The following is a 13,715-nucleotide window of genomic DNA, read 5'->3' on the forward strand; positions in this document are numbered from 1 at the left end:
CAGTTATTATAAAAGTACCATTAGCTGTGTCAGATCCATCATATAGAGTTAATAATAGAAAATAGTACTTTTAATTGAAATATAATTTCAATTATATTGAAATATAATTATAACATAATTCCTATGTGCTTTATTAATAATATATCAAAATGACAAATTTAACAAAATTTATTACCATTCATATACCTTAATTTAAAAAATTAAGCTTCAAAAATTTTATAAGTTGACTTCTAGACTTGACTCTGACAACACACTTGCAAGAGTTGTAGAGTGAGGATTATCCTTTTCTTCTTAGAAGTGGTGAGATCTGTGTGTTTGTAAACACCTTTAAAGTCAGTTTGAGACATGAGAGCTATTGATACAATGAGCATCATTTCACAGTTTCAATTTGGAGGTGATGTTTGTAGGTATGAGAAAAGAGAATAAAAATGTGTGCAGTTTTAATTTCCCACACTGCGTGTTCACAGAACACCTCTCCACAATGTTCAGAACAACAGAGCTCCATAACAGTTGGAGAATAGTGTAGTGCTGTAGTCCACACGCGTTAGAGGCTGGAGCCTATACTCTTCTCTCCTTCCCAGCCTGACCATAGAAACTTATACTTTCCCTGAATGTTTGACACAGGTGTGTCCTGTACTGAGAAGCAGTGATCATAGCAAAAAAGCTTAACAACAACCAAGCTGTGAGTTGAAGTCCCCGACTCTTGTCCCCAATCTTGACAGTTAACTCCAGATGATTCTTAGAAAGTTAAGAGAGCAAAACGTGCTCATAAGAAATCATATAGCTGTGTGGAATGAGATCTAGCCTAAGCTCATGACCAGAGCAACAAGGAAGCAGCTTCCTTGAAGAAGCATAAGGGATGTCAGTGTATCTCAAAAGCCAGGGTTTTTGAACAAGCCAAAAGCTGCCTCGAAGAGACAGAATCATGGTGCTGTTGGATTTTTTAAAAATGAATTCTACATTAAACTTCTGTCATTGTTATATATTTTTGGAAGCTTCTCTTGACTGAGGTGGTAGCAGAGTATAGCTCGTGACTTTGCTCTCTGCCTCTCGTACTGGGCCCCTTAGGCTTCTGGGAAGCTCTGATTTCTATGAAGAGGTAGTTTTGTATGTTGACTGAAAATGCCTCTGGGCATTAGAAGCACACAGCCAGTTGGCAAAGCCAGACTTACACCAACACGGGCTCTTAATTCAGGCATTCCTTGAGAACAGACCTTAGAGTATATGGCTCTCTCACCTCCTCTTCAGTGGTACCCTTAGGAACATGCACAGGAGCTGGGTGGTGGTGACACACGCCTTTGATCCCAGCACTCGGGAGGCAGAGGCTGGTGGATCACTATGAGTTCGAGGCCAGCCTAGTCTACAAAGTGAGTCCAGCCCAACCAAGGCTACACAGAGAAACCCTATCTCGGGGGAGAAAAAAAAAAAGGAACATGCACAGGGAAATGGGAGAGATGCTCATTTGTTGCTGCCAGTCCAATAATATCCTTGTCTTTGCTTTCTGCTGCATGGAGTAGAACCCAGCTGTTTGGGCCCTACCCCAGGTAAGACTACAGTATGGCAAGTCTCCTGTCTCCAGATGTATCACAGCCTCCACAGACTCGAGGACCTCACTCTTGTCACCAGGAAAGACTCATGAATTATGTTTGCTTCTTCTACCAACAGCCTTCTGGAAAAGGTTGAACAGGAAACATGGCGTGAGACTGGCATTTCCTTTGTTACCTCAGTCACTCGCCTCATGGAACGCCTTCTTGACTACAGGTATTTTATTTTTTTATTTTTTTAGTTTGAAACTTCTCTAGCCCTCCTCTGGTAAAATATTCTCTTCTGCAAAGGCACCCATTTGACCTTAAAACTGAGACCACAGTGGGGATTGGAGAAATGGCTCAGCAGTTGAGATTACCTGCTGCTCTTGTAATGGATGTGCATTCGGTTCCCAGCACCCACATGGCAACTCATAACTGCCTATAACTCCAAGTCCAAGATATCCAATGCCCCCCTCTGCCTTCTGTGGGTACCAGGCATGCACATCGCATACATACAGGCAGGCAAAATACTCAGACACGTAAAATAAAAATAAACCCTAAAACAACAACTGCCAGCCAGGCATGGTGGCACACACATTTAATCCTAGCACTTGGGAGGCAGAGGCGGCCATATCTCTGTAAGTTTGAGGCTAGCCTGATCTACAAAGCCAGTTCCAGGACATCCAGGGATACACACAGAGAAACCCTGTCTTGAGAAAAAATAGAAAAACAAAGATAAACAAAAAAGAAAGCTGTCATGCATGGTGACATATCTCTTTAACCCCAACACTCAGAAGGCAGAGGCAGGTGAATCTGTGATTTCCAGTCCAGCCTGGTCTACACTGGCGTTCCAGACCAGGCAGGCCTCTATAATGAAATCTTGTCTTTACAAACACATAAGAAACAGGCATGGCGGTGCCTGGGGAGCCTGGGGCAGAACAATCATACATTTGAAGCTATCCTGGACTATATAGCATGACCCTGTTTAACAACAAAAATCACTGTGTCTTAACATAGGAAGGACTGACTATTCTGGTTCCATTGGCTATATTTAGCAATCCTCTGATGACCAGTAACAGAATACTTTTTCCTCAAGTATAAGTTAGAGATTCTTGGGGTCCCCCTAAGACTGAATGTAACCAAAAGGCATCCCAGGGATGTGCAGCCATATGGCCTTCCATCTGGAAAAGTCAAGGCTCAGAGGAATGGACATAGCAAGAAGGAAAAGAAAAACTGTCTTCATAGCGAGTTAGGGAACAGCTGTAGTTCCTTAATGAAGACCCCCCTCGGCCATATGGAAGATAAACAGGAACTATCACCTATTGCCAAAATATGACCAAGGACAACTTTTCATTGCTTCTCCTGGGACTGGGAATACCCCTTTTCTCATGCCTATATATATTTTTTTTTTGTTAAAATCTAATTCTTTCCCCTAATCCTAGCTATGGTAACAGATTAGAGAAAATGTTTCATGAACTCAAGAGATCTCTGTTATATTCAGCCTGAGAATTCATGTGGAATTAAAATTTTTCATGAAAGCTTGCCTTCCTAATCCTGTCATGACTGCTGAATTGCTCTGAACATAACAAAACAACCACTGCAGCCGTAATTATGCTTTCAGTGGGACTAGGATAGTCACTACAGTGTTTTCTGGAAGTCAAGAAGATGAGGATGATAAAGGGATAAAACTGAACCCAAGCAACAACCCTACAAGATTTATAAACCCCTGGATCAAGACGTGACAAAGCGGGGGCTTCCTCAGGGTGCTTCTGAAGGGGAAAGCATGGTCATTCAGCAGACTCAGGGGGCAGTGCGCTGACTTGGAAGTGGAATTCACATCCCGAGCATCCCCTCTTTCTGTAGCACAGCTGTGTTTGAGAAAGCTTCTGCCTGTTTTTCTTGGGCCTTAGGTCAAAGCTAGCCTTTGTCTGTCCCTTCTAAAGCAAAAGGCTTCCTTTTTACATGTCAGATCCCAAGCCTCTCCTGTACCTGCCATCAGACAGAAGAAAAGTAGGCTAAAGCCCTGTATCTTTTCCTTAGTGCAATATTTACTGAAGGTTGTTCATATTCACTTCCATCTACCTACAAGACCCAAAATCAGTTTCTTAGACTTAAAGGCTTTCTTTTAACTGACTGATTTTTCTTTCTGTCTTCTATAAACAAATGAAACTCACGGTCAGACCAATTTTAATCACCATTTCTTGTCTCCAAGTATTACTCCATGTGAACACCATGATTATTGTAGTGGTTCTAGCTACCTAAAACAAAACAAAGAAACAAACAAACGAAAAACCTACATTAACATTGTATATACATTGCCTCTAATCTCATTTGCAGCCCTAAAGGGTTACTGTTGTAGTTATCAGTGAAGAAGTACATTTGAAAAGGTCTGTTGCCAAAAGTTGAGCCAAGTTCTAGCTAATTCAAAGGCTGTGGTCTAGATCCCCATCCATTTTTTTTTCTTCATTGATCTCTTAACCTTCAGATTTCTTATGCTGGGTCATTTTCTTAGAGTCCCCCCTCCCGAGTCCAAACCATCAGGGAAGCTTTCCCTAGCCAGGAGCTCACTTGGCTTTCTGTATATACCTCCAATATACATCATTTGCCACCTTCTGACTTAGTTTGACAGAAAAGAGTCAATTCCTTGAAGGCAGGATCCTTGAACTTTCTTCCTGGTGCTCTGCTTATCCCTGGCAGGTGCACAGTAAATAATGATCAGTTAGACAAACTTGCAGGTAAACTATGCCAAAATCAAGAGCATCTTTTCCTTTACCCAAGAATTTAAACAGTTCTTGACAGTATATGTATGTATAATAAATTATATATATAAACTTTATATATATGACAGTTAGATATGTTATATATAAAGTTGTAGGGGTTTTCCCAGTAAGTGGTGGCCCAGCATGACTTGGACCTTTGGTGTGAGACTTATTTTTAGACTAGCCAAACTTTAAGTATTCTAAGAAGTACCTCCTCAGCTTTGACAGTGATGCCTTTAACTTTATGTGAATTCTGGAACAGATTCATAGCTCCTCTCTCACAGTTTGCCACAAAACAAAATTTATCCCTTAAGAATCACTCTGTGCCTCCCTGGGAAACTTAAGGATTTGGCCTTATGCCTTAAAGACACATCCTTGTGTAATAAATTTGCAAGTGCCACTTAATTCCCTGATGATGCGTCTGGGTTCTATACTCTACAACTGGAACAAGGTGCTCTACAGAGATCTTTGAACCCCAGGATTGGGGGGATCTCACAATGTAGTCCTCCTCTGTTGAAGTACTCCGTGTTAGAAGGCACGCTACTTTCAGATCTGGCCATACCAACGTCCCAGTGGTGCTGCTGTTTTCTGTGTTGTCCCAGGAGATGCCACTTCATATCGTAGGCAATCGTCTGTGCTCTCTTTTCCAGGGACTGCATGAAAGGAGAAGAAACAGAGAACAAGAAGATTGGCTGCACTGTCAACCTGATGGTGAGGACACGAGTCCTTCCTCCTGCTGGACACAGCCAGGCTGGCTGGAGCGAGAAAGCTGCATGTGAAATGGGGCAGATGCTTGCCTCTTACGTACATTTCATTCTCTTACAGAACTTTTACAAATCTGAGATTAACAAAGAGGAAATGTATATCCGATACATTCACAAACTTTGTGACATGCACTTACAGGCTGAAAACTACACAGGTGAGTCAGGAAAGGAAGAGCTGTGTCTTTTCATTAGGACAGACTTGGGGGGCTATACAGAGGGAGATCTCCAGCGCCGTCCTGCCAGATCTCAGCAGGAACGGCTTCCAAGGTTTCCCTGCACCTCACTCCTGCCCTTCTGCTCCTTTGTAGTGAGGACATTTTGTTTTTCCCAGTGTGTGCTCCATGACTGTCTCCTACTGTCTGGGGCTGTTCACTCACCTTTCGTTCCTATCCAGGTCTCTGAGACTCAAGAGTAACTCCCAAATTCTGGTGTTTTGTCACTCCTCAGAAATAGAACTTGCAGAGCTGAAACCAACCAAGACCATAGCAAAGGAATATCTCCTTAATCCTGGAATTTCTACACTCACTGGTAGATCTGGCTCTTGCCCTGCAACTGCACACCAACTCTCGTGCTGAGCGCCCAGTGCAGTCTGGACAGATTCATCTTCTTGACAGGCCAGATAAAAGGCTTTTCATTATGTCTACAGCCAGTGCAAGTGCCTGTCATGATCTGTTAACTGAGAGCAGCTCTGAATGAAAAGGAAGGATGCACACATGATATTCTGTGTGATTCCTTTGTACCACAGTGTTCCCGAAGAGCCATCTTTTCCACTGTACCCAGACCCTATTCCTATCCCTAAGACTAAAGGACTTAAATTTGTCATCTAAATGTGGAAATGAGATCTATTTTTATTTGCAAATCTTAACTAGAATTATTAAAAACAGCACCCTCCTTCCTTACCCTTGTCTTTAGATGTTAGGAAGTGGTATATATCCTATTTTTTTCTGTTAACACAACTTGGAAAAAAGAACAAGATGGATTAAATGACTGGTCTGCCTATACTCAGGAAGCTAAAACATGAGATGAGCCTGAGGTAAGCCTAGGATATATATTGAGACTATCTTTAAAAGATGACAATAGAGCTGGGCGTGGTGGCGCACGCCTTTAATCCCAGCACAGAGGCAGGCAAGCAGATCTCTGTGAGTTCCGGGCCAGCCTGGTCTACAAAAGCAAGTCTGGGATTGCCAGTGCTGCACACAGAAACCCTGTCTCAAAAAATTTTTTTAAAAAATTGAAAAGATGAAGTTAGGGTCTGGAAATATGGCTAAGCAGTTAAACACACTGGCTGTTCTTGCAGAGGACTTGAGTTCAATTTGTAGCACCCACGTGGCAGCTCACAACTGTCTATAACTCTATTCCAAGGGGATCCAGTGTTGTCCCTTAGCCTCTGAGGGCACCTGGCATGCACAAGGTGCACAGAGATATTCATACAGGCAAGACACCATACTCATTAAATAAATATTTTTAGGAGAAATTATATGACATTGCACAACATGACTGAATTTGCCATTCTTTATACCAACTAATTATTATCTCAATAATTCTGAAAGAGTGGTGAAGGGAAAGATTTTTATTTATTACTTGTACTAGGCTGGAGAGATGTCTCAATGGTTAGGGAGCACTAACTGCTCTTAGAGATGATCCAGTTTTGATTCTTAACACTCTCGTGGTAGCTCACAACCATGTGTAGCTCCAGACCCAGGGGATCCAACATCCTCCTCTGGCTTCTGCAGGCACTGCATACCTATGGTGCAAAAACATACATACAAACAAAACACCCATACACATGAAAATAAATAAGTAATCCCAGCATTTGGGGAGGCAGAGGCAGGCCAGTCTTTATGAGTTTGAGTCCAGGACAGTGAAAGCTATACAGAAACCCTGTCTCAAAAAAATAAAAAATCTGTATTAGCATAGACATTTGCTAAACTCAAGGACTGGGCTACCACTTGAGAGGCTGAGTCACCAGAAGGGAAAGGAGCTCCACAAGAAAACCAACAGAGCCAACTAACCAGGGTCCATGGGGACTTGTAGAGACTGAAGCCCCAACTAAGGATCATGCATGGACTGACCCAGGGCCCCTAAACAGATGTAACTGATGGCCATCTCAGTCCTCATACGGGTACCCTAGTAAGGGAAAGGGGCGCTAACTCCAACATGGACTCTGCTGCCTGATTTTTATCACTTCCCCCTGGTGGAGCTACCTGACCAGGCCACAGGGGAAGAGGACACCCTCAGTTGTGATGTGACTTGATTTGCTGGAGGGGGGCTCCCCTTCTCTGAGGAGTAGAGGAGAGAGGGTAGGGCCAGAAGGAGAGGAGGGTGGGGGCTATGACCAGAATGTAAAGTGAATAATTAATAAAAATTTCAAAAAGAAGCATTTTTTAAAAGGAGGCTGAGTCCTGGATATGAACAGAGAAGTGCTGTGCTTTGTCCTTATAGCTTTAGGTGTTACGTATAAAAATAGCAAAGATGAGTGTCTTAGGGTTTCCATTGCTGTGATATGAAACACCATGACCAAAAAGCAAATTGGGAAGGAAAGGGTTTGATTGGCTTGAACTTCCACATTTCTGTTTGTATAATATACTTTGATCAAATTCTTTATCCTCTCTCAGTTCCTCGCAGATCCTTCCCACCCCACTTCATGCCTGCATGCTCTCTCCCTCCTCCCTCTCTTTCTTTCTCTCCCTCCACCTTCCTTTCTCCCTCTTCCTCTCTTTCAAAAAACAGTAAAAACACAAATAAAAAAAACTAATAAGACAAAAGTAACAAAAAGTGCCACTTCAAAAAAAAAATTGGAGTCTGTTTTGTGTTAGCCAGCTATTTCTGGGCATGGAGCCTGTGCTGGGGTGTGATTAATATACCCAGTGAGACACTGTTTTAGAAAGGTAATTTCCCTTCTCCCAGTAGGTATCAATTGCAAATAGCTTCTTGGTTAGAAGTGGAACTTTGTGTCCACCTCCTCTTCTTAGATCTGGGACTGTCTGGTTTTTTAACCTGTTGAGGTCCTATGCCTGCTGTCAGTCTCTGTGAGATCATATGGATATCAGTTCTGATGTATCTGAAAGATGCTGTTTCCTTGGAGACATTTATCACTTCTGCTTTTATAATCTTTCCACCTCTTCCACTTGGATCCCTGAGTCTTGAAGGGAGGGGCTTGATGCAGACATCCCATTTAAGACTGGGTCCTCCGGACTCTCTCACTCTCTACATACTGTTCAGTTGTGAGTCTCTGGAGTACTGATCCATGGGCATAGCAGTATGTCATTAGGAGTCATTTTATTGCTGTGTTCCCTCAGGAGAATGATAGTAGTAGATTTTTCTCCTGGGTCCTATGACTTATCTAGTCTCAAGTTCTTGACCGTTTGAGCAGTGTCAGGTATGGAATCTATCTCATAGAATGGGCCTCAGAAAATAGTTGGTTATTCCGTTATTGCACCAGTATGTCTTGTGGGCAGGGTGCTGTTGTTGGTCACAGAGTTTGTAGCTGTGTGATATTGATGATTACTTTTCACCTCCAGTAATGTGCAGAATACTTTCCGGAACCATGAATGCTAGTCAGTAGGGAGTGAAGCTTCTATCTGGGCTCCAGCTCCATTTCTCTAATGTTTGATGGCATAAGTAAGTGGTGTCTTCAGCAATAGGGCCTTACCATCAGGTTGTAGAGAATAACCAATAGCCTTAGGAATCGTTCGTGACGTTTAGGGTGTTCTGTAACCCTTTTGGCAACAACTCAACAAGATGTAACTCATTCCTGGCACTGGGGGTCTAATTTGGGGGTGGGCTGGGGAGATGGCTCAGTGGTTAAGAGCACTGGCTGCTCTTCCAGAGAACCCAGGTTCAGTTCCCAGCATCCACATGGAAGGTCACAGCTGTCTGTAACTCCAGTTCTGGGGGCGCCTACACCCTCATACAGACATACATTCAGGCAAAATACTAATGTACATGAAATAAAAATAAATAATTTTTTTAAAAAAATAGTTGAGACTTTTTAAAAAGGTGTCTATTTGGGGCCATCATCTCTCCCATTATATAGTGACTCCATTTAAATTCCTTTCATATATATGAAGCTTCCACAGCAGGAGGTTCTCATCTGTGAACCATTCTTTATTCCTTAACTAGAACTAAAAACAAGTGACTAGGTACTAGGAGCATTTATGACTCTTTCATTCTGTGAAAGGGGTTATTAGCCAGACAGTCCTACTGTGTTACCTTTGCTATCTTGTTTTGTTTTTGTTTTTGGTTTTTGTTGTTGTTGTTGTTTTGTTTTTGGTTTTTTGAGACAGGGTTTCCCTGTGTAGCCTTGTCTGTCCTGGCCTCACTTTGTAGACTAGGCTGGCCTCGAACTCACATCGATCCGCCTGCCTCTGCCTCCCGAGTGCTGGGATTAAAGGTGTGGTGTGCGCCACCATGCCAGGCTTTTTCCTTTTTTTTTTTTTTTTTTTTTTTTGGTACCTTTGGTATCTAGAATTCCTGGCTGTGCTACCCATGCCCTGCTCTGATATTCTTGCTCACCATGGACCCCTAGCACAGAGCTGTTCTGGGCCCCAGAGGAAGCCCTGAGCCTCTACGCTGTCTGTCCCTACAGAGGCTGCATTCACTCTGCTTCTTTACTGTGAGCTGCTGCAATGGGAAGACCGGCCATTACGGGAGTTCCTGCACTACCCATCCCAAACCGAGTGGCAGCGGAAAGAGGGACTTTGTAGGAAGATCATCCACTACTTCAACAAAGGCAAGGTAGGTGTCAGAAAGCAAGCCTTCAGCCCCTCGAGTTGTGCTGTAGTGTGGTTTGTGTTTGTTAGAAACTAAGAATAGCCTGGCGGTGGTGGTGCGCGCCTTTAATCCTTACACTCAGGAGGCAGAGGCAGGCGAACTCTATGAGTTTGAGGCCAACCTGGTCTACAAAGTTAGTCTAGGACAGCCAAGGCTACACAGAGAAACCCTGTTGTGAAAAACCAGAAACTGAGAGTAACTGAGGTTGATAATGGGAATCTTAAGTTCATCATGTGTAAGTTTGAATTAGAATTTGGAAGTTGGGGAGAGTAAACTGAGTTAGATACCTTGTAAACTGATGTTTCTAAGTACCTAGGAGAATGAAAACACAATAATGATGATGATGATGTGATGAAGAAGAAGAAGATGGTGATGATGATGATGACAGTGGTAGAGAACTTACCTAGCTTTCACAGGGCCCTGGGTTTAGTCCTCAGTACCACAAAAAGAAAACAATATACTTGATCTTAGCCAAAAGGCCGAGAAGCGATACCAAAAAAAAAAAAAAATGAAGAAGAAGGAAGTGAACAATTCATTAGAATGAAGTCCACTGCAGCCTTCTTCAGGCACCTGTTAGATGGGCCCACTGCTTTAACAGGAACTGCATCACAAAAGCAGTCCATTCTCAAACCAGACAAAGAGTATCTGAAGCCTAAAGGTCTATAGTCTTTTCATTTAAAAAAGTGCCGAGCCTACTGCCAGGGCTTAGGAAATCCCTTTATGCTTGATTGCCATAATTTGTAAAAATAATCTCTACTAAAAGGTTCACAGTCCCTTTATTAACTTACTAAAGAAATACTGAGTAGCTGCCGTGCCTGCTATTGTTCTAGGACCTGAAAATACAGTAAATAAATACAGCTTTCTCCCTCATGAGGGTTACCATCTAATATAGACTAATACAACAAAAAGTAAATCTATTTTTTTAAATGAGACAGGAATAACAGACCACAACACCCTGAGAAGTATGTAAAGGTAATGAAGAGAGTCATGGAGGCTAAGACATTGGAGGAAAAACACGAAAGCTCTGCATAGGCCAGAAAACCTCAGTGCTGTGTAATACTGTCTACACATTGGTTTTAAAGACTATATTCCTTGTAATACATGAGTCAGAGCTAGACTTTTGTTATAGTCTTTCATATGTTCAATGGCATCTGAGAATGCCAGAGGTGCTGAAGCCTGTTTTGGTTTTTGGTGTTTGTTTGTTTGTTTGTTTTTCCACAGAGCTGGGAGTTTGGAATCCCTCTGTGTAGAGAGCTGGCATGTCAGTACGAGAGCCTCTATGATTATCAGAGCCTCAGCTGGATTCGGGTAAGCTGCGTCTCTTCCTCCATACGCATGACCAAAGGCTACTGGACGACCTGGTATCTGTTCCTAAGTGATTCCTAAGTCCCTTAGCTTAATGCCAAGGACAATGGCTAGATTTCTGCCCTCAACATACTTGCAGTCTGACAGGGGAGAACAAGAATACGTATCTGACAAATGACTTTGTGATCTGAACCCTAAAAGCCACTGTACTCAGGATAAGAAGACATAACAGGATAGTGATTTCCAGAGGTGAGGGACCACCTAGCTTCATGAAGAAGTTTTTCATGAAATAATTTTGTTCAGTGATGTATTGTATATATTTAAAAACTTTCAATTTATTATTTGTGGGTGTTTATGAAATAAGGGAGGCATGTATTATGAGGTACATTCGTAGAGTGAGGAGACTACTTTGTAAGGTCCATTTTGTCCTTCCATCTTTATGTGGATTCTGGATATCAAACCCAGATTGCCAGGCTTATGTTGACAGTAAGTGCTTTTACACTTCACTAGCACCTAAAACTTTTTTATTATAAGCGTTTTTCCCCCATTGCATCTTGTGGTTACCTAAGCACTTTGTCCTTGCGCCCTTCTTTGAAGCAAAATATTCAAAAATTATACCAAATGTCCCATGGATTTTGAAGGTCTTTGTAAAGTCTTTCCGTATTGCCAGTGCTATCTTTCAAGTTATATTTTCTTATTATCTCATCAGCAGAGAAAGACTAGTGGTGACAGGGTCTACTACACCCTCATCTAAGGCTAAGCCATCTGGGCAAAATCTCTGGTCAAATGGGATTTGGACATAATTCCCTAAAGTAGTTTTTTGTGGCTAATTTTTAAGGGCTGCTGCCTAACGGTGGTTAAATGTGAAACCAGCATATCCATACTGAAAAGCTTGCTGACTTTGTAATGTTGGACATCATGAAGATTAGTTATCTTTTCAAATTTAAAATCTCCCAAATTGTAACTAGTACCAGTAATGCTGGCAACTGAGGCGTCTCAGTTGTAGTTAATAATATCTTAAATCAAATAATAAATGAACAAGAGTGGATGCAAATGCACTGACATGTGCGGTAGTGAGAGTTGTTAGTGGCCAGCTACCAGAAACCCTAGTCGGGGACCAACTGGTATAGCAAGTATCAGCCAAAGCCATGTTAAATACTTTCTTCTCAAATCCAGGCCTGAGATCTCTGTGCTTGGGGGTCCATGCCCAGGGAGAATATTAAGAGCAACTGCACAGGGATGGAATAGGCAGGCTCCCTTTACCCTGTCATCAGAGGGCAGTGAAGAGGGAAGGTGAGCTTTCCTCTTCCATCATGCGGCTCCCTGGAGAGAGGCTGGTGGTGTCTAAGGCTTACTCCCTTGTCACCTAGATTGAATTGTCTTGCTCCCTCCCCAGAAGACAATGTTTAGCTGAGCCTAGGAGAACTTGCTTTGCATACCAACCACACCTTTATTGTTAACAGAAAATGGAGGCCAGCTATTATGACAACATTATAGAGCAGCAACGCCTGGAGCCTGAGTTTTTCCGGGTTGGCTTTTATGGCAGGAAGTTTCCTTTCTTCCTTCGGGTGAGTCCATTCAAGTAGTCACAATAAGTGTGTGTGTGTGTGTGTGTGTGTGTGTGTGTGTGTGTGTGCGCGCGCGCGCGTGCTCGCTGGGGGAATGAGTAGTAGGTATGTACATATGCATACAAAGGTCACCTTTTTAAAAAGATTTATATGTACTTGTGTGTGTGAGAGAGAGACAGAGAAATTGAGAGACTGGGAGAGTATGTGTATGTGAGACAGAGTCGGAGTGCGAGTGCTTGCAGAGCCTACAAGAAGGCACTGGATTCCTGTGGGGCTGGAGTTACAGAGAGTTGTGAGTTGTCTCATGTGAATGCTAGGAAATTAACTCAGATCCTGTGCAAGAGCAGGAGGTGCTCTTAACTGCTAAGCCATTTCTCTACCTTCTCTACCTTATTTTTATTCAATTTATTTACTTTACATCTCGAGTGTAGCCCCCTCCCTCATCTCCTCCCTGTCCCTCCCTCTTTTCCTCCCTCCCTCTTCCCCCTCCTCCCTCTCCTAGTCCTCGGAAAGGGGGAGCACTCCTCACCCACCATGTGGCTCCAGCCTGGCCTCTCACTGAACCTGAAGCTCATGGATTCAGTTAGGCTGTGTAGTCAGTGAGCTTCATGGATCTGTGTGCCTTCACAGGTGCTAAGGTTAGATGTGCACACCTCCATGAGCAGCTCCTTACGTAGACTCTGGGGATCCAAACGTAGTTCCTCATTCTTGCACGACAGGTACCAACTAAACCATCTCCCCAGCCCACAGAAGATTTGTATTGTACACACAATTCACTTAGTACTTGCACACTCTTCTTTCTTTTTCATGTACTCTACTGCCTGCTTCTCTCCAACGCCCTGATCAGTCAGCGGAAGCCATGTGGCTTTATTTAACAGTGCTGGCAGCTAACCACCCTCCATTCTATTCTGACCTGGAGTGTTGTTCTGTGTTCTGTACTTCTAGGAATGTATCCAGAAGTGACTAATGCCCCAAAACCTGCTACGTAGGAGAAAACCACCCAATTTCTGCCTCTACTGC

The 13,715-nt window shown here is 42.9% G+C and overlaps 1 protein-coding gene across 6 annotated transcripts in view; it reads left to right on the forward strand.

Moving 5' to 3' along the window:
• The window catches only part of DOCK3 (dedicator of cytokinesis 3), a 336,530-nt gene that overhangs the window by 292,582 nt on the left and 30,233 nt on the right, over positions 1–13,715 (forward strand). For 4 of the 6 annotated variants that reach the window (XM_084752558.1, XM_084752559.1, XM_084752560.1 and 1 more), the window contains exons 34-40: positions 1,518–1,544; positions 1,666–1,761; positions 4,936–4,996; positions 5,111–5,204; positions 9,638–9,786; positions 11,044–11,130; positions 12,591–12,695. In XM_084752558.1, coding sequence (XP_084608684.1) covers positions 1,518–1,544; positions 1,666–1,761; positions 4,936–4,996; positions 5,111–5,204; positions 9,638–9,786; positions 11,044–11,130; positions 12,591–12,695 — 619 coding nt within the window. The remainder of the gene's footprint in view (positions 1–1,517; positions 1,545–1,665; positions 1,762–4,935; positions 4,997–5,110; positions 5,205–9,637; positions 9,787–11,043; positions 11,131–12,590; positions 12,696–13,715) is intronic. The other 2 variants (XM_084752557.1, XM_084752561.1) reach the window with 1 other exon arrangement.

This window comes from Acomys minous (genome assembly GCF_964271855.1).
Source record: "Acomys minous genome assembly, chromosome: 13".
In the NCBI taxonomy this organism is placed as follows: domain Eukaryota; kingdom Metazoa; phylum Chordata; class Mammalia; order Rodentia; family Muridae; genus Acomys; species Acomys minous.